Source organism: Manacus vitellinus, unplaced genomic scaffold (assembly GCF_001715985.3).
Source record: "Manacus vitellinus isolate BGI_N305 unplaced genomic scaffold, ASM171598v3 scaffold_4_pilon, whole genome shotgun sequence".
NCBI lineage: Eukaryota > Metazoa > Chordata > Aves > Passeriformes > Pipridae > Manacus > Manacus vitellinus.
In genome coordinates, this window is record NW_021940604.1 from 1438664 (window position 1) to 1458312 (window position 19649).

Here is a 19649-nt window from a genome sequence, read left to right on the forward strand (position 1 = left end):
CCTCATGTAAGAGTAGCAGCAATTTATTATCTGCTAAACTTGTTCCAAATAACTGATCTGTTAAGAATAGTAGTTCTAAATATGTCTTTAATTAAGTATGCAAATAAGGCAGCAAGGTTACATAGCTACTGGAGGGATAGGAGAAGAATGAATTTGGGTTTTCTTTCTTTTTAATTGTTTTTCCACAGGAGTTCAGGTCATGTAGAAAATGGGCTCAGTGGAATCTTGTCCTTGCATAAACTTGGTCAGGATCCAGAATGGCACTGGAGGAAGGCTGTAAAGAAACCAAGAGAAGCAGGCACATCCAAGGTCTCTGCGATAACAACCACATTAAATAATAATCGCATTAAAATGGTGCCTGAGGCTTTAAGAGCATGGGCAATTGTGGGACCCTGCAGAGTCTGAGAGAGAGAGGCTCAGAGATAGTTTGTTGTTGAACTGTGACTGACAGAAAAAACTATAGGATACACAGTAAGAATAACACAGTAAATTCCCTGTTGTCATGTTCCCAGGAAAGGATACAGAAGAAAAGAAGAGAAAATAGTTAAAACCAAAACAAAATAAAGAATCCCAGTCAAAGATTAAATTGGGGGTGCGGGATCATGACTCCTGCTCAGAGTATGGCCTCTCACCTGGATGAGACAGGGCAAAAGCCCTCCATTCCATTCAGCCTGTTTATGAATCTTCCACTGAAGTAATTGGGTTGTTGCCTATGTCATTTAAATGCAAAGGCTGAGCTTGACCTTTCAAATGCCTTTGTAGCATTAAATTTTAGTCAGCTAATGAAATAATAAGATGGATTTCAAATATTACATTAGGATTTGAAATCAGCATCTGCTGATTACTAATACAAACCACTCAATCAAAGAAAAAAAATCATCTGGTATATTTTTTCCTGGTTTTAAGATGCAATATTAATTTCTAAGTAAAATAGGAATTGCAAAATAATATATTGCTGCAGAAGGTAAATAATACTTCAAATAAGTTATAGAACATGATGTGGTCATTTTGCCAGCAGATTGTACACAGTCCACCATTTAAGAAAACCAAACTAGTCATAATAATTATTTGTCAAGCTCTCATAATAGTTACTCTCTGTCTCTAAGAAAGATTAGAGTCACTTCAGATTATGTTCTATATTGTCTGGTTTTGGAATGAACGTGTCATTTAATGTTATGTCCTAACTCTCTGAATTAAAGTAGATTTTTTTAAAGCCTAATTTCTTCTGACCATGTTCAGAATCACAGTCAGAGTTCTATTGATTTATAGTTTTATGCCTTGAGAATTATGTTTGGTATTTGACCGTAATAAGCCACCGTATTTTCATGTGATTTTTGATCAGTTCCATGAGTTTTCCAATAGGTGATCGCAGTATTTTGATCATGTATGTACTTCCATAAGCTAGAAGGGGCAAATATTGATTATTTTTTTAATCATCAAGTAGGTGAATTATATTTGCAGCTTACTTGCTTCATGACGGACTTAATTCCAGACATATTCATTAGAATGTGCATAATAATGAACATCAATAATTTTATGTGCATTAGGGCAGTTTTAAGTATACTTCAGGTTTGGCACATGAATACAACCATGAAAATGATGACTCATAAATACAAAGTCATGTTTCTTTTCAAACCATTTGTACTGATACTTGCCTGGGAATACAAGATACAGAAAATTATTTATTTCAAATAAGTACAGTTATTTTCTTCTGTTGTTTTCTAGCCTATTAATTCCAAAGGATAGGAATCAAGATAATAGCCAAAATGAGATAATCAAAACCCTTAAAACTTGAAATTTTGGGCAGTTTTTTCTTATGTTGCTTCACTGTTAAATATTCTCTGAATTGTATTTCTCAAGCTGCTCTCACTGAAGTACCCATGCAAATATCACAAGTATGGATTTTTTTTTTTAAGTGGGCTGGGTTTTTTCTCACCTTGCACTGAGCTATACTTTGTAGATCCTCCCATTGCTATTCCATTAAAAACCAGTCTTCACTGCAGAGCTATTTCATCATGAATATTCCACTAGAAGCTAGGAACAAAGGGAAGCAATGCTAAATTTTCCTGCCAAGCCTTTAACAGCTAATAGCAGTGGATATGTACAGAAGAGGTTTAAAATGCCAGCTTGCAGGCTTGTTTAGAGGAGAAAGAATCTCATGATATCATTCTCATAGGGCCATAAACCCTAGATTTTTTTCATAAACAAAATTTCTTATGAAGAATTCTAGGCCAGTGGGAAGAAACACAGAAGCTTCGGGCCATACTGTTATCCCCTACAGAAGCTTTATTAGGCTGATGAGCTTCTGTCAAGCCATCTGCTCTAAGTGGATCTCTGCAGACCTTCATTTAACAGAGTTTCCCCTCTACATTGAGCTGTTGTGGAATTTCTGTTTGCTTCTTGCTCCTTTTCCCGCTGCTATAAATACTGTTGAGGACATGTATTCTTACAACTTTTCAGCTCTGTAATCAGTTTCTTTCAGTTCTGAGTGTTGGAGTTATAAATGCATGGGAATAATCTGCATATGTTGCAAACCTGTGATGGTACAGAGCTACACCTTGCCAGGGTCAGGCTAATGAAGTGAGACACCACTCTTCCGGGGTAGCTGGCATGCAGACAGCTGTGCGTGGCCCTTAGGTGGTGCATTATGTTTCCCTTGAAGTCCTTTCTTCTGCTGCTAGCCAATACAAGAGACAGAGCAGGCAATGCAAATTTATGGAGAAGGAGAAAAGGAACTTTTTCTGCACCATAGGCCTGTTTTGCCCCTACCTGCCTCCCACTTCAGTGATGCAATTCTGGCAAAGCCACACTGGCAGCTGCTGCAAAGGCCTCCAGCCTCCCTCTAGCCTCTTCTGAAGGCAAACAGGGGCTGCAGCATTGCACATCAGCTGAGAGTGTTTATGAATATGTAGTATCTTACCCAGACACGCTCTGTCTGCTCACTCCTGAACTGTCATGTCCATACATCAGGCACGCCCAATCTTCATATTCACTTGAAGCTGTAGCCAGCTTTAGGAAAATGCCAGTCTTCTCATCACCTGCTGAGCTTCTTCAGGTCATTAGAAAGGAGATACGAGAAGAAAGCTTTCTCTGCTCACTTGGACGAAGACATATTTGAACACAGCTTTATCATTTCCCACAGCGTAAGCATGAATTATGTGCATTGTCACTTGGTGTTTACATCTTAAATGTGCTTTGCCTGGAGCCATAATTGTGTGAGAGTCTGAATGTCCGTGGGGAGAGGCAGAAAGGGCAGGGAGAAAAGCAAGCTTCAGACTCTTACGTCTGTTTAGCAGAGTTTGCAGACTGGGAAATGAAGGAGCAGAGATCGGTTTCCTTTTGTTTTGCTCCCAAGTCGCGTGGTGGATGGACTGGACCCATGAGTTCAGACTTGGCGTAAGGCTGGCAGCACTGCTCAGTCCCCTTTCTCTTGCCCTGTGCCTAGAGACTGAGACTCCATCTGCATCTGGTTAATGAGTGAGTCAGCGACTTGTGCAGTCATTTTTCCTCATAATATTTCAGCTTCACTGTGGCACTGTTGTATTTGTGTATGCCAGACTCATTCCAGAGTCTTTGACACTAAGCTCTTAAAGCCCTAATGTGCTTACATAACATAATATAGAGAATGAAGAAAATAAATTTAATTTTAATCTTTTCCCACTGCTTCTGACACAGGGAGAGAGACAAAAGAAAGACATTTCCTTTCAAATACTGAGGAATAATGTGGCATCCTCACAAAAACAGACAGGGAAACTGAATACACTGGTGGTGTATATCTAAAAAGTGGACTAATCTTCCAAGGTTCAGGTTTTAGACACCTGAAATGAAGGAAAACCTGTGCTTTGATTGCTGAATTCACATTTTGATTTCCTTTAGCCATTAAGTTGACATCTGCAAAAGATACGTTGGTAAAAATAAGTGTAAAAAAACCCAAAAAACCAACCAAACCCTTTAAAATTTAATATCAACATTATTCCAGAAGAATAAAGTTCATCAGTGGTTTGACCAATTGCTAGTGAAAATTAATAACCCCTTGCCTAAAAATATTGGTGCAATCACCATGCTGTTAATGCCTTAGAGTATTCTAGTGCAAATTTTTGAGAAGCTTTTGCTGAATGCCCAACTTGTGAATGGCTTTCTCTTCTCTACAGTTATATACAAGAATAGAAGTACACTAATCCTAATTAAAAAGCAACATTCACTAGATTTAACAAAGCAGTAGTATCTGGGAGTCTCATAGATTTCCTCATGCTCAGAAAGAAAATAGCAGGGTATCTCAACTGGTAACTGTAACAGTATCCTAGCTTTTCAGGGAAAAATACATCAAATGTAATTGCAGAAATTGAATCTCCTTGCTTGGGGAAATAAAAACCATTTGAAGAATGGAAGCAAACCCTTTCTGATTTAATGACATCATGAAAACAAAGTCTGCAACCCTATGAACTCCATTTTTTGCTTCATGAGTACTGTAAGATATCAAATGTTTATCAGCATGTTTTGAATTCAGATGTAGAACCCTCATATTATAAGATATTTCTTCCTTTTAGCTGCCCCTGTGAAAGCTCTGCTTCATCTCTTCTTGCCAAAGGGTGGAGCAACTTGTAGTTCTGTATAGAGACATGCATTGTTTTCTATATAGTGGTGACATGATGCTCAGGAGGTAGTTAAGGAAAGACCTCTATTCTTAAATAATACATCCTTCCTCATCCTTACATGGCAAATAGTGGAGCTGCCTCCAATCAAACAAATGGTTCACATAGAATGGGAATTGAGTTACCTGTTTTATCTTGTGCCCTTTTGATAGCTCTTCTCCCTGTATGTCCTTTCTCTTCTCTCTTTCACTGTATTTAGCTGTCTCTGAGATTTGCCTGTCTGCTGCAAAGATACAGACATCAAAGTATGAAGTGAAGGGGTAACCATTACACATGTGGTCCTCTTTTTTTTTTGAAAACCACATGGTTTCCTTGGAGCAGAAGTCATAAAAGAAACAATTTACCATTTTGGGATCAGTTTTTGTAAGTTGAATTTATTTATTATGGTCTCTGACAATTTTTTCAGCCTATCAATTCTCTCTCATGAAAATTACAAATGTTTTTTTAACTGAGACTGAAACAAAGCCTCTTTATTTCTGGCCATATTTTGGCTTGGCAAAACACACACCCCCACACCCCCACCCCCCCCCACACACAAATAACAATTTTTCAACACATTGTTAGTGCTCATATTAGCTTGCACATATAGACAGCATTGAGACAGCCCATGACAAGTGAAACCTGTGGCACTGATCCGCAGTTGCTTGTTCTGGTCACCAAATAACATTTCCTGGCCTTTCCCTCATAGGCAATCAGCTTGAATTGCCTGGAAAACAGGCAGTTACTTACAAAACTAAAACTTCAGAAATTCTTGTTCCTGTATATTTGATTGTGGGCTGGAAGAGGTGAGTTTTTTGATGTTTTTATATAGAATAACTGACTTGTTTCCTGTGACTTATATTTGGGCATAATGAGCACAGCAGCGTGAACAGAAGTTCTCTTTATACCATAAAGATGTGAGGATTTTATTCAACCATATAATATTATTGAACAGAATGCATTTGTTACTAAGAAGGTGATATGAAGAGAAAAACCAGTTAGTGCACAGGTTTTGAATGCTCCATCATTGTACTAACCACATCTAGAGGCATCATAATCTGCGTCATTCACTGTACAGTTCTTTAAAGTGACATTGTTAAATAATTTTGTTGTTATCTTTGATGTTAAATAATGTAAAAGATATCATAAAAAGATGTCATAAGAGGGAGTAAACTGGAAATATTTGTAAAATATCTGAACAAATAATGACAAATGAGTTAAAACAAATGAAGCCCTTTGCAAAAATTATTTCATAGAATCTTAGATTGGCATGGTTGTTCAGAGGATTAGCCATTATTAAATGTTCCCATGTTCTGAAAGATAAGCCATTAGGGAAGAAGGCTAACCTGTCTGAACACAGATCTTTGGCTGGAACTCAGGAAAAAAAAGGAGATTTTATGGCCTTTGGGTAAAGGGACAGGCAACTCAGGAGGACTACAAGGATGTCATGAGGTTATGCAAGGAGAAAATTAGAAGGGCCAAAGCCCAACTAGAACACAATCTGGCTACTGCTGTAAAAGACAGTAAAGTATGTTTCTATAAATACATCAGTAACAAAAGTAGGCCTAAGGAGAATCTCCATCATTTTTTGGATGTGGGAGGAAGTATAGTGACAAAGGATGAGGAAAAGGCTGAGGTACTTGATGCGTTCATTGCCTCAGTCTTTAATAGTAAGACCAGTTGTTCTTGGGGCATCCAGCCCCTGAGCTGGAGACAGGAACAGGGAGCAGAATGAAGCCCTCAAAATCTGAGGGGAAATGGTCAGTGATCAGCTACATCACTTAGACACCCATAAATCTATGGGACAGGATGGGATCCACCCAAGAGTATTAAGGGAGCTGGCAGATGTTTTTGCCAAGCTACTTTCCATCATTTATCAACAGACCTGTATAATGAGGGTGGTATCAATCAATGGGAGGTTGGCAAAAGTGAAACCTACTCACAAGAAGGGCCAGAAGCAGGATCTGGGGAACTATATGCCTGTCAGCCTGACCTTGGTGCTGGGAAAGGTTATAGAACCGATAGATCATCCCAAGTGCCATCACATGGTACATTCAGGACAACCAAGGGATCAGGCCCAGCCAGCATGGGTTGGTGAAAGGCAGGTCCTACTTGACCAACCTGATCTCCCTTTTGTGACCAGGTGATGAGCCTAGTGGATGAAGGAAAGGCTGTGGACGTTGTCAATCTGGACTTTGGTAAAGCCTTTGACACTGTTTCCCACAGAATTCTCCTGGAGAAACTGGCTGCTCATAGCTTGGACAGGTGTAGTTCTTACTGAGTAGAAAATTAACTGCATGGCCAGGCCAAGAGGGTGATGGTGGGTGGAGTTAAATTCAGCTGGCAGCTGGTTACCAGTGGGGTTGCCCAGGACTTAAGTGGTATTGAACATCTTTATCAATGCTCTGCATGAGGCAATCAAATGCACCCTACGTTCCTTTCCTATTAGGGAAAATTTCTTCATTGAAAGAGTCATCAAGCATTGGAACAGCCTGCCCAGGGAAGTGGTTGAGTCACCACCACTGTAGGTATTTAAAAGATCTGTCTATATGGCACTTAGGGACATGATTTAGTGGTGGGCTTAGCAGTGTAAGGTTAATGGTTGGATGCAATTCTTTTCCAACCTAAGTGATTCTATGTTTCTAAATAAAATGAAAAAAAAATATGTTTCAAGAAATTGGTGACAAAACAGAAATGTAGAATTGATTATATTTCCTCTCCTATGTATCCAAAGATAAAACCATAATTAAATAGTTAAGCATCTAACTAAATATTCTCTAATCTTTCTAAGCAGCCAAATATCCTAAAATTTTACTAAAATCACTGTGAACTACATTTGTTCATCACATTTCATGTGTCTTTTAGTTTCCAGAATAGTCTTTAGTTCTTACTTTTCGAGTCCTGGATTTAAAAGGACTGGTCAGTTCAATGTGTTGACCTTCTGCCCTGCTCCTTGCAAGGTCCTATGGCACAAATTTGTTATGGTCAAAGTTTGTCAGGTCTTTTCTAGCATGGGACACTGTAAGATATTGACTTCCATTGTTTTCCAAGGATACACTATGACACTAATACATCTCAACACAAACTTGTACGGAGCCAGATAAAACGTTTTCTCAGAGCCATTGGGGGTTCTTTTGTTTTGTGGGAGTTTTTTAAATCCAGTTCTGCTGGAAGGGCCCTACAATGTCCATATGGCTCCAAATGCTGACAGGCTTGAGGCAGTGACCTCCCCTTTAGGAAGCCTTTTCCAGTGTTTGGCCATCCTGTGGTTAAGGCAGTGTATGTTGAGACTGAAGGATAGCATAAGAAACCTGCCTCCAAAATTTGTCCAATGCATATGAACAATTGCTATGAGCCTTGGTACTGCTCTACCAGATCATATTTGCTCTGCTACCTGGAGTTTTTGGGGGAGCCTTCTTTACTCTTTGGCATAGCTTTGTGCCAAGTTGATACACATGCAACCCAAGTATGCAACCAAAGTATGAGAGATTTCTTTTATTTCATTTTCCCAGAAATTTAGCCCCAGTTATCCTTACAGATTTTTTTTTTTTTGTATAAATTAGCACTCATATTGAATGTAACTATTGTCATGTTGTAACTTGGAACAAAGCTAAAATTTCGTATGGCCTACCCATGAAGCATGTTAATCCTGGGAAGAACCACTACAAATAAAGAAAACAGTATACACAATTTTTAATACCTTCATACCTCTGTCAGGACCACCAGAAAAGAAGATAATTCTCATAACAGATAGACCAAGTTAGTAACTTGGTTTACTAAGTAGACTAAGGCACCAAAATCGATTTTTTATGTGATCTTAAATATTCAGCAGATGACAGTATCAAACCATAAAACTATCTGCCTATTCCAGATGAAACATTATAATTTATAACAATTTTACTCAACAGATTTTGGTTTTTTAATCTAATCAAGACTCATCTATGAACAGACTGTGTTCTTTATCAAAGACATGTTTTTGTTCAAAATTTGCCAACTGGCTAGGTACTCATCATATTCCCCAACCAAAATGCTTTTACGTTTCTTTCCATTACAAAGTCTCTCCTGCCCTAGCCTTTCTGAGGACTGCAAATGAATAATCCATTGTGCTTAGTTTCATGTTGAATATTGAACTTCTCCTATCTTTATTTTTACATGAAAGTTAACTCATGTCTTGCCATAATTCTGATAGCATGTTTTTTCTTTTTTTCTGTTTGTCAAGTGGGATTTGCAAAATACTCTCTCTGTTCTCAAGAGCACTGTTTGCTTCACACTGACTTCACAGCACAAGCACTAGACTACATTCATGATTATTTCACATTCAGGTCCTTCTAAGTACTTAGCTGAAGCTAATATTAATTAGCTGTGAGGCACTTTATGGTGAAAGGAAAGACTCACAGTGAGTTTCATGAAAATTTGGGCTGTCCTCCCTTCTTTCCTTCCCCTTGTACATAGGTATCACTTTTAGTGGTATTGGAAGCATTTTTCAGTTGTGTGCAGCCAGAGTGCAGTGTCTGGGACTTTTTTTAGTTGGTGTTTTGTTTGTTTGTTTGTTTTGCTTCGTGTTATTTTTTCTCTTTCATTTAGTAGTGTATGTGTGTATATACGCTCCTCCTTCAAGATTTACTGACAGAAACAAAGACTAAAATTAAAACTATGATAAGAAAAAAGACTCAGACTATTGAAAAAGTATTAAAATTAAGTTATTAAAGGAAGATTTGCATTACACTCAATACAAAAATAAGTAAGTATGACATTTAGGACACCTGAATTCTTCAAGGTCATGCAAAAAAGTAACGGCCTAATTCGAGTGACTTCAATTAATCCAGTACTCACACAATGTACAATTTTTCTTTGCTTAGTGAAAGCTACGGTCTCTAAAATTAAAAAAAAAAAAAGGATGAAATATAACAAAATACATTTTTGTTTTTAATGTTAATAAACTTTAGTGTTCAAATTCATCTTTGTAGATAAATGGTATTTGTTTCCAAAGGATGAGAGAGGAAGAAAAAAAAAGTTTCGCAGTTCAGAGTTCTGCTTTGCCCTTTGTTACATTTCAAAGACCCACTGAAGAAAAATACGCCTTTATAGAGAAGCCCCATAAAAATACAGTAAAGTTCTTGCATTCATTAAAAAGTTGCCCATGCAAAAGTAATTGAACATTGATGGCCTCTCTTTTATTTATGGCTGAACGTATTTACATTATTTCATTAGTTTTAAAAATCCACATGTTTCTTACTGATCATCGTAAGTGAATTTTTAGAAGTTCAAATGCATGAGTATGCCAACAACTTATAATGAAAATAAAATAAAGTGGATTTTGACTCTAAGAAGTTAAGTTCAGGTAAAGTATGATTTCTCATGCTCAGTTTGCTGGAAAATATCATATTTACCGTAGGGATGTTTATATTACTGAGCTGGAGACAATTCATTACTGTAAAATGCTTCACATGCTGCTTTCTACTACAATACAATTATTTAACAGGTGACATTAAGGTATTCACCTCTGCAGTATGGGACTATGTGCTTGAAGCCTTACTGTAAGCTAGATGTTCACTCCTAAATAGTCAAAAGCAAATCTTTCCACAATCAAATATTTATTCTCTTTGGAGGTATGCATATTATATTGAAATATGAGAAACCAAAGCATGTTTTACTGAGTTAATATGTACTTGAGGGAAATGGCCTCTTTATAAACATTGACAGGTTCTGTTACATTTAGTTTTCTACCTCCAGCAGCCACATGAATGCTTGCCTCAGGAAACACATATGGATACTCCTGTTATCTCCTGCAAGCATTACTGATGCTCACATTCCTTTTTTTTTTTACCTAATTGAGAAAATAAGGAAGTATCCAAGCTAAACTTTCATGTGGAAAACAGGAGATAGTGAGTGCAGTGCACTATCACTCATTTTGTGATCTCTTCCACAACTGCCTAAAAGCTTCACTAGAAAGAGAGGACTGCTGCACTTAGCCCAGGTGCTTTCTACCTCTCATTCCCTTAGGGAAGGAGAACACTTTCGTTTTCTATCTACAAGAAAGCAGAATTAGTGATAAATTCACAGTGTGCTAATCCTGTGGGACTAATCAGCAGATAAAACACACCTAGAGATAGTGTATTGAGTCTGCACGTTAACACAGAGGTGCAACAGATGTCTAGGCTATGCCAAACATAAGCGAGGGTACATATACACTGGCACACTCTCTGCTTCTCTGGGTAAATACTTTGTCACCTTGCATATAAGGTCTTTTATTCTTTCTGTGTTTCTGAACATGGATCTGAATGGTGTTGGTTTCATCTGATTTGAATGGGAACTACGAACCTTCTCCTGCAGAAAAAGTGGTAGATATTTTGCCTCTGGAAAGAATTTCTCCAACTGCTACTGCCTTGATGGTGCTGGCAGTGAATGTATGGCAGCGAGGAGCACATGAACTCATTCAGTCAGATTATGCTATTTTCATAAGGCTTTTTTAATTCACCATCACAACTATGCTATGTTTAGCTTATCTGGAAAATAGTTACTGAAGCAAGATTTTCTTGTCTAGTTGCAAAGAGACCCAGGGAAAGTAAGTAAGACATCCCTGCATTTGGGATCTCTGCTGTCCTAATGAATTCTAAGTTGACATTCCTGAGTTGTAGAGCAAGCAAGCTGAGAAGGCCTACCAAATCAGAGCCATTTCCAAGGATAAATGTAAGGATAGTCCTCGTGGTTTCATTTGAAAGATGTATCATACATACATTAGGGTAAGGAACCATTTTTTTAACTTGAAACTTTCAGTGAACTTGCAGATTTTTACCTCCTTTCTTCATATATTAAAAGGACAAATATCTTCTCCAACATGGATTTGAGAAGTGTCAGCTAACACCTAGTCTCTCACACGTCCTACTTCCCTAATGTAGACAAGGTGTTACTTAGACAAAGTAACAGAGACTGGATTGCAAATGCCTGTTAAACACTGAGCATCGTGGGAGGCCTGCACATAAAAGCTTCTTGCAGTTTGGAGCATAATGTTATTGAATGACTTAAGGGAAAAGAAACAAAACAAGGAAGTTTCCTACTTCCAGCAGCCTCGGGACCCCTGCAGCAGAGGTCTGCAGTGATTTGGTGTTGGTAGTGGCAGTATTCAGCAGCTTGTGAGGGGAAGCAGGGAACAGCCTGGGACCCACTAGAGTCTGATGCAAAGTGCAGCCACAAACGGTGCCTCCTGACAGTGCCAGCCCATCACCAGATCAGAGGCAAACCTACATGTGGCGAAAACCTTCACTACCACACTGCTTCTGATCAGCGGACAGAGGCTCCAATGTCTGCTCAGGGTGCAGTTACATAAAAAGTCTTTTAGTGTATCAAACTTTGTTTGATTTTCTGTAGCAATCTCAAGCTGGCAAATGTACTACTACTTTTAACAAAAATTATTATTTCTGATAACTCAAGAAAAGATTCTAATTTACAATGTTTACTTATTAACACTGAAAGGCACACTGCTATCTTGACCCTCAAACCCATGAGATTAAGAAAAAATAATCTTCAAATGTAACAAAAAGTCAAATTTACAAGGAAACTGCTTTTAAAAATTGCTCCAGCTGGAATGCATCATTCTCATAGCGGTCTGTTTAACCCTTCTTAGCATAAATAACATTGCAGAATGACAAGGAAAAATTCAAAAAATAACAAATGAAAGATGACAATTTGATTAAACTGGTACTTTCTCATGAAGCATTTCACTTCCAATGAATTAAAGATTTGGAGGTATGAGAAATGGTTTGATTATTTATTTATTTGTTTGTTTGTTTGTTTGTTTTGAATCACTGGCTTGCTCCTTATGCTTCTAAAGCTTTTTAAGAGAAATAAGGAATTCTCTTTTTACATATCATTGCTTTTTCATATATTCATGTTATTTCATCTTTGTTTATACCAACGCTTTTTTCTTATTATTGTAGGCAATGAGAGCCTAGAAGAAAATTATGTGCAGGACAGTAAAATGGGATTTGTCATCAATGCTATATACGCTATGGCTCATGGACTACAAAATATGCATCATTCCCTTTGTCCTGGACATGTTGGACTCTGTGATGCTATGAAGCCAATTGATGGCAGTAAGCTCTTGGAGTTCCTCCTCAAATCCTCATTCATTGGTGTTTCTGGAGAAGAAGTTTGGTTTGATGAAAAGGGAGATGCCCCTGGAAGGTAAAGAGGTTTTGTCTCAACTAATTAAACCAGAGGTTGGGAAGGGGAAATGTTACTGGGTTTGGTGGTAGAGAATTCTTTGGCTGTTTTGCTAAAAAGCATGCTAACATAAAGTTAGTCATCAATGAAGCTATCTGGATCAGACTTTCCAATAACCAGGAATAATACTGGTAACACATGACATATTGATAGCTACATCTTATATTGGGACAGGAACTACAGTTCTAGTGTTTCAGGAGATGACCAGCCTTGTATCTCACAGACTTTTGGTCTGTGAGGTACCACTGGGGCTCAGAACCAGGGTTTTAGTATGTACAAAGCCTAATACAAATGACTGGAATTTAGTGAAGCATTTGCTTGCCACAGTTTTGAAGGGAGGGCTGTAGTGTACACCTCCTTCCAACCACATCTCTGCCAAAACCTCACCAGAGACTATTTACCTGTGCTTTGTGAGCTCCCGTATGGTCTCCTTAACTTGTTTCACTCTGAATATGGCCAGCTCAGTCCCAGAGTTTAAAGACAGGTCTGAGTAGAGCAGGATGAATAACTGGGGGGTTTTTGACAGAAGTTTATGTGTTTCACTCATTTGAGGTGTGGTCCCAGCTTTGGTAGCTGCTACTGTCTAGCCCTCCCTAGCAGACACAGTATGTACCCAAGCAGTGGGTAACACAGCAACTTTGTGGACTTGGATGTCACCCTTGTTTCTGTTATGGGAGAGAGCTGACAGAGATCTTTGCCTTTCATTTAGTTCAGCAGATTCTGTTAAACTGTTTTAACAGATGGATTTTTCAATTTGTTTGTTTTTTATAAATACATTTAATTCAGCTGCTGAAGTACAAAATCCATTATTAACCGAAACCTACTCAGGGACTGCTTTATTGAAGTTAGTTTTCCTACTGAGTTATTAAAGTGTTATAAAAGACTCTCTCACTCCATCTTTGGGCTTATTGCATTAATGCATCTGAGTGCCAACACTGCACAAAGGAAACAAACAAGAGTTTTCAATCTGGCACATGCCTTCAAAGAGTATTTGTAAGAAACAGTGGTCTTAAAGCAACTCTTGTCTCTATTACTAAGCTTTATTGGGAAAACTGGCCAACATTTTACCATTTTCTATATTGCTATATTAATTTCTATGGTTATATTTATTTCTATTGTTATGTTTAAACAGTGTATATATTTAAACACATTGTTACATTTAATTAGTAATAAAAAGCTAGTTAGTTGTTTTGGTCTTCTTGTTCAGTTATATACTTCAGATTCTTTTTAGTCAAATATACACATCAGCTAGGTCAGACTTTGAAAGTAATGGCAAGCAATTCCCTTACACTCAAGCACATGCTTATTGACACAAATGCATAAATCAAGTCTTTGCACATATAATTTAGATAATACAGAGAAATTGCTGCTTAGGGTAGCTTTAGGCTTTTTACACACTATTTGTGTCCATAAAAACATTACTCCAGCTTTGCATATACTTCATTTTCTGTCTGTTAGTTATTTGGTTTGATGTTTAGATGTAATTTTCCAATTTTAACCCAATTCTTATTTAGTATTTTGTCACCCAAGAGCATTTCCACAACTCTTATCAGTACCAATCATAGAATTAGATTGAACAGTTTCTGAATTCAGAATATAAAAGGGGATATATCAGAATATTTCTCTGAGTGTACTAGAAAGATAGAATTTATTCTATCCATCATTTTGATCTGTAGCAAGGCTCATTTCTCTTGATTCTCTGGACTATTTAGAATTTGATGCGTTATTTTAGGTAGGGTGGTTTTTTGTTGTTTCTCATTTATATTTTCACAGCTGGAGTTAGCAAGTTTTGGAAAGAAAATTCAATTAACCTTTTGGTTATTCATTCTGTAATCTTTGGATCAGTCTGTGGCATTTATGACATGGGCAATATCATATCAGAGAATGGCTATATGTATATGAAATGTGATTTTTACAGTCTGTCAGATCTTTGTATCCCAGCAGTAGTTTAACAGAACTGCATTTAGCTTCAGACTGGCTTTAATGTTTCCACAGCTTCACATCCACTCTTTGTGGATCAGTGAACAGACTATAGCACTGTACCCATACCCAAAAGAGCTTTTGTACCTCAGCAAAATGGAAAGATAAACACTGCACACAACACCTAAATATATCAAAGACAGTCTGCTCTGAAATTTTCTATTTTTTTGGCTTTTCACATAAATGTGTAAAAAGTTTTCATGTATCCTGTCATCATATCATGTGAACAAATTAACTTCACAAGCCGAAATAAATTAATATTCCTTCTGAGAAGGCAGCAATCTTCATCATAATTTATTCTCAAAATCTGTGAGATTCTTCGAGCAATTGACTCCCACAAAATTGGAATCATCATGGGTAGAGCAGATAGAGAAGCCTGTAGTTATGTTTGTCTGGCACTCACATAATCTCTTCTTTTAATGTCCTTACCAGCTTCATGAAACCTTAACCATTTGTTTAGATACAACTCTTTTTCTATCTCAGGCTCAATTCATGGTGTCAAGCTTTTATCAAAATGAGATTAGAAAACACAAAGCACTTTTCAAAGGTGCATTTCTTCTGTGAAGAATCTTTTCTTTGAAGATCTTTTATGCAGAAATGTAATGCAGGCTTTTATCAGAAGGACACAAATGCAGTCATTTAGCTGACTGCACTGCCTCTGGGAAAAAATGACATGGATGTAAGTCTGGAAACTCAACTGTATGTGTTTGCTATACTGTCATTAAGAATATGCTGGTAAAATTGCTGCACTTTCTATTTCCATTGGACAGCTCCCATTTCCTTTCTCTGTAGTAATCTTATCACTCAAATTTCCAGAAATGGTTGGAAAAGGTGTGAAGGATGCCATAGTCAACACCACATCCTCCTTTGGTCCTATGCAAAGGGCAGCGGCCAGATACATTTCTACCTCTGGTCTATTCTAGGGTAATTGCCTCCTTTTACTTTGTGGCAGGTACTTTGTCCTTACCTCTCTAGGAAAAACAATTTCCATAAACCTTTCACCATAAAATGCTTTGCGACAATGGGTAGGAAAATTTCCCCTACAATGGACCTCTGATGTGTGGAGAAATGCTGAGGTTCACAAACTAACAGAAGCATTTCACCTAACTAAAATTTTACCTTGACTAGACTTGGACTTAGAACCATGTAAGTTTATCTAGTTCAAAATTTCCAATAGCTGTTCTGGCTTCAGTCATGACAACTCTACCACCTCCAATGCTTTGAGCAAATTATCAAATGCTTAATGCAAAGACTTCCTTTACTTGTATGTAAAGGATTTTTTTTTCCAAATATGCATTGCTTTTTTGGAGTTTGGATTCATGGGTGTTTGTTTTGTCCATTTACATCTCAGCATTGCTTGGCATTACTGTTTTCCATTCTGCCTTCCCGAATAGCAAAAATCACTACCAGTCTAGTATTATGGCTATAGAAAAAGGTAAATTCAGCTATCTCAGATTAACCAGAGTAAGACTGTGCCTGTGAACAGCATGGTCCTCACTCTCTTAGAGCTTCACAACTCTTGTCAAACCCATTTCTTGTGGAGTAATAATTCTTAGCATGGACACAGACCAAAATTGTTGAAGTTGTACATATGCAAGCAAGGGAATGGAGGGAGGTGTTCCAGCACTGAACTTGTTCTTGCTCAAAGCAGAAATTTTTCATTAGGAAAAAGAAGGAAAGGATAAAGAACTTAAGCAAACCCCAATATGCTGAGATATTTGTTAGACCACATTTTTTTCACTTAAAATTCAAGCTGCTTATCAAAGCTATAAACATTGTACAACTTGTCATATGTAAGACTGTGTCAGAGTTTTTAGTCTGCATACTTTATCCTTTGACAGATAACCTACAGAAAAGGGAATAGTATTGCAAGAAAACATAAGAAACTCTTAATTGATATTGCATTAATGCCAATCTGTGCCTTGTAGTATATTTTTATATATTACATTACAAAATTTCATTAAGGGAATGTGAGATTTTACTAATCTTTTATTTCCTTTCTTGAATTCATTTCCAGCCCAGAGTAAGTAATTTTGTATCAGTCTAATAAAAGGTCTCACAAAAATCCAAGTAATTTTTCTTGTTAGGAAGAGGCATGTACATTCCTGCTGAGTTTTACTCCTGTTTGCTGAGTCTCCGTTATGAAGTGCCTGACTCTCACTGCTTCATGCTATACTGATTCTTCACAAGACTGGAAACAGCATTCCTTTTTTTATGTGCTTCCATTGCAAGAACTGGAATATGAGAAGTGATTGTTCCCTAATGAGTTTGAAATTTACCCCTTTCCTAAGTAATGCCTTTATTAGTAGCCAATTGCCAGCCAACGGAGCTGCCTCCTGATTGGAGCTCCATTGAACTCAGTAGCAGGAATCCCTTTTCAGATGTGATTCAGTGGAGCTCTGCAGTGGCACTGGCATTATCTGAGCATGCATATTTACAAGACTGAGGTCTGATTACAGCTGTGAATATGCACTTCTTTAGATAGTCTTTAACTAGAGAGATCCCAAAGACTCAGTTAAGAAAAAAAGAGATCCAGAGAGTAATTCAGCACTTTGTTCCTCTGTGAAGTGCAGAGAGTTGAAATTTTGCATGTTTGAACCTCAGAATCGAAAAGAAACAAGCAGAGATCTCTCTTCACTCACAACTGAGCATCCCAGTTTTATTTATTGCTCATACTTTGCCTACCTTACCTTTCATTCCTTAAGCACATACAGGTTAGCAACACTCGTTACAAGCAAAGGATTTTTTTTCCCCAGAGACTGAGACAATACAGTAGAGAAAAACAAGGCAGTAGATCTCAGGCTTGTAAGATGGAAGATGCTTAATTGTTTTCAGCTCCAATGCTGATTTCTGGTTCTCAGTCATCTTTCTCTTGTCCGTTTTTTAAAAAAAGCCCCCTCGCTTCTCATCTTAAGAGACCAGGCTGTAGGTTCAGCCTCTTTTGTGGTTCTTCCTCTCTGTGCACACTCCAATATTCATTCTTCCTTTCTTGGTTATTTCCTGCTAAGAAACAAGCCACATTCTGTGCGTGTAAGAAGGAATAGAATAATTAGTGTTATGGGATGTGCACACATCAGGTCCAACACATTGAAGACAATGATGGAGGCTGGATGTTTATTGTAGCAGTTTCTTATGCTTTCCTTACCTTAGCCTGGGGAAGTGCTCTCCTGCTTGCTTAGGGTGTGGAAGTAAATTTTTTGACTGAGTTGCTAACTTTTCCTGACAGTATCACTGGGTTGGGTAATATAAATAGTTGAACTAGTGCTTGCAGTTAACTTATGGCAAACCAGTTCAGTTAGTTAGAGCACTTGTATTTGTGAGCTTCCAGCAAGGGCTATACTACAACCAACCTCTATGTAGACACAAAGTAAATGTTAAAGACATATTGAAAAATGGTATGCAAACACACCATCCAGACATAGTCTACATGTGCATTTTTAGCAGAGTTTGTTCTTTGATGTGCAGTTCTTTCTGGACCCACAACTTTTTACTCACAGTTTCATGCAAGCAAGGCAGGCAATCAGCAATTTTGTGGCAATCAGAGCTGCCACTTCCCATGATTCTGCTGCAAATTCTACAGGATTTGGTGTTCCTTTGAAACTCAAGTCCCTGGTGTTAAGGGATAACATGAATATTTAGAAGCAGAGGGAGAAGGGAAGGTAAATTTTTGTCCTTTTTTTGCAGGACAGTGACTCACTTTCTCTTTTTTTCCTTGCAGGTATGACATCATGAACTTGCAGTACATAGAGCCCAATCGCTATGACTACGTCCTCATTGGGACCTGGCATGAGGGTGTGCTCAACATCGACGACTATAGGATTCAGATGAATAAGAGCGGAATGGTCCGATCAGTGTGCAGCGAGCCTTGCTTGAAGGGCCAGATTAAGGTGTGCCTCAGACACTTACTTTCTGCTGTAGAAATGTGAATATCCAGTTTGTGTTTTTCCCTAAACACAAGCAAGCTTCTTTTTAAGCCAAGGGATAGGACCTCCTTTTCTTAAGGAAAGCCAAAATTGTAGAAAGACTCCTAGATTAATATTTTTCTTTAATGATCCCATATACAGGCCTGTGTTTTCTAAAATTACCCTTTGTAGGGATGCAGAATCTTCTATGTGACAGGATTTGAATTTCACCTTATGTGAGAAAGAACATGATTTTCACTTAGTCATTGCTTACAACATTCAGTGGCTGTGATTCACTTGGGGGCTGATCCTGAAAATATCGTGACCCATGGGAATCCACTATTTTGTTCCAGCAATAACACCTGCAAGGAAAAGTCAAAAAAAAAAAAAAAAAAAGAAGCCTATTTGTATCTCGTGTTCACAACAGGAGGTATGGAAACACAAATGAAATCACTCTATGTTTACCAAACAGTAGCACTCGCATCAGGCTACAAATAATTTGCCACCTGTCATGTCTGGATGACATAAAGACATGTTCCACCACTATCAAAATGGTATGGATGTAGTAAGTTTAAAATGGCAAGAAGCCTATTCAGGAAAATCTCCTTAAAGCAGACTTTCCTTTCTATATTCATTTAATAAGCACATTTGCAGCTTTTTATTTCTATATTGCTACTCTAAGCAATAAGTGATTGATGATTTGGCAAAGACACAGTGACATAATCCAGCAATCTTGGAGAAGAAACATTGTTGGTATTTACTACCCTCCAAAACATCTTTTCCCTGTTTTTGAGATTGTGCAGTTTGCGTATGTGTGTATATGTAAACACCAAGCATACAAAATGCCAGCTTCATCTCTCTGAAGTCTATTGGACTCTCTCCATAGACTACAGGAGGAAATGTTAACTAAAAA

At 37.7% G+C, this 19649-nt stretch overlaps 1 protein-coding gene across 5 annotated transcripts in view; it reads left to right on the forward strand.

Moving 5' to 3' along the window:
- Positions 1-19649, forward strand: part of GRM1 (glutamate metabotropic receptor 1) — a 176404-nt gene that overhangs the window by 120606 nt on the left and 36149 nt on the right. For all 5 annotated transcript variants that reach the window (XM_018078270.3, XM_018078271.3, XM_018078272.2 and 2 more), the window contains exons 4-5: positions 12569-12815; positions 18553-18721. In XM_018078270.3, coding sequence (XP_017933759.2) covers positions 12569-12815; positions 18553-18721 — 416 coding nt within the window. The remainder of the gene's footprint in view (positions 1-12568; positions 12816-18552; positions 18722-19649) is intronic.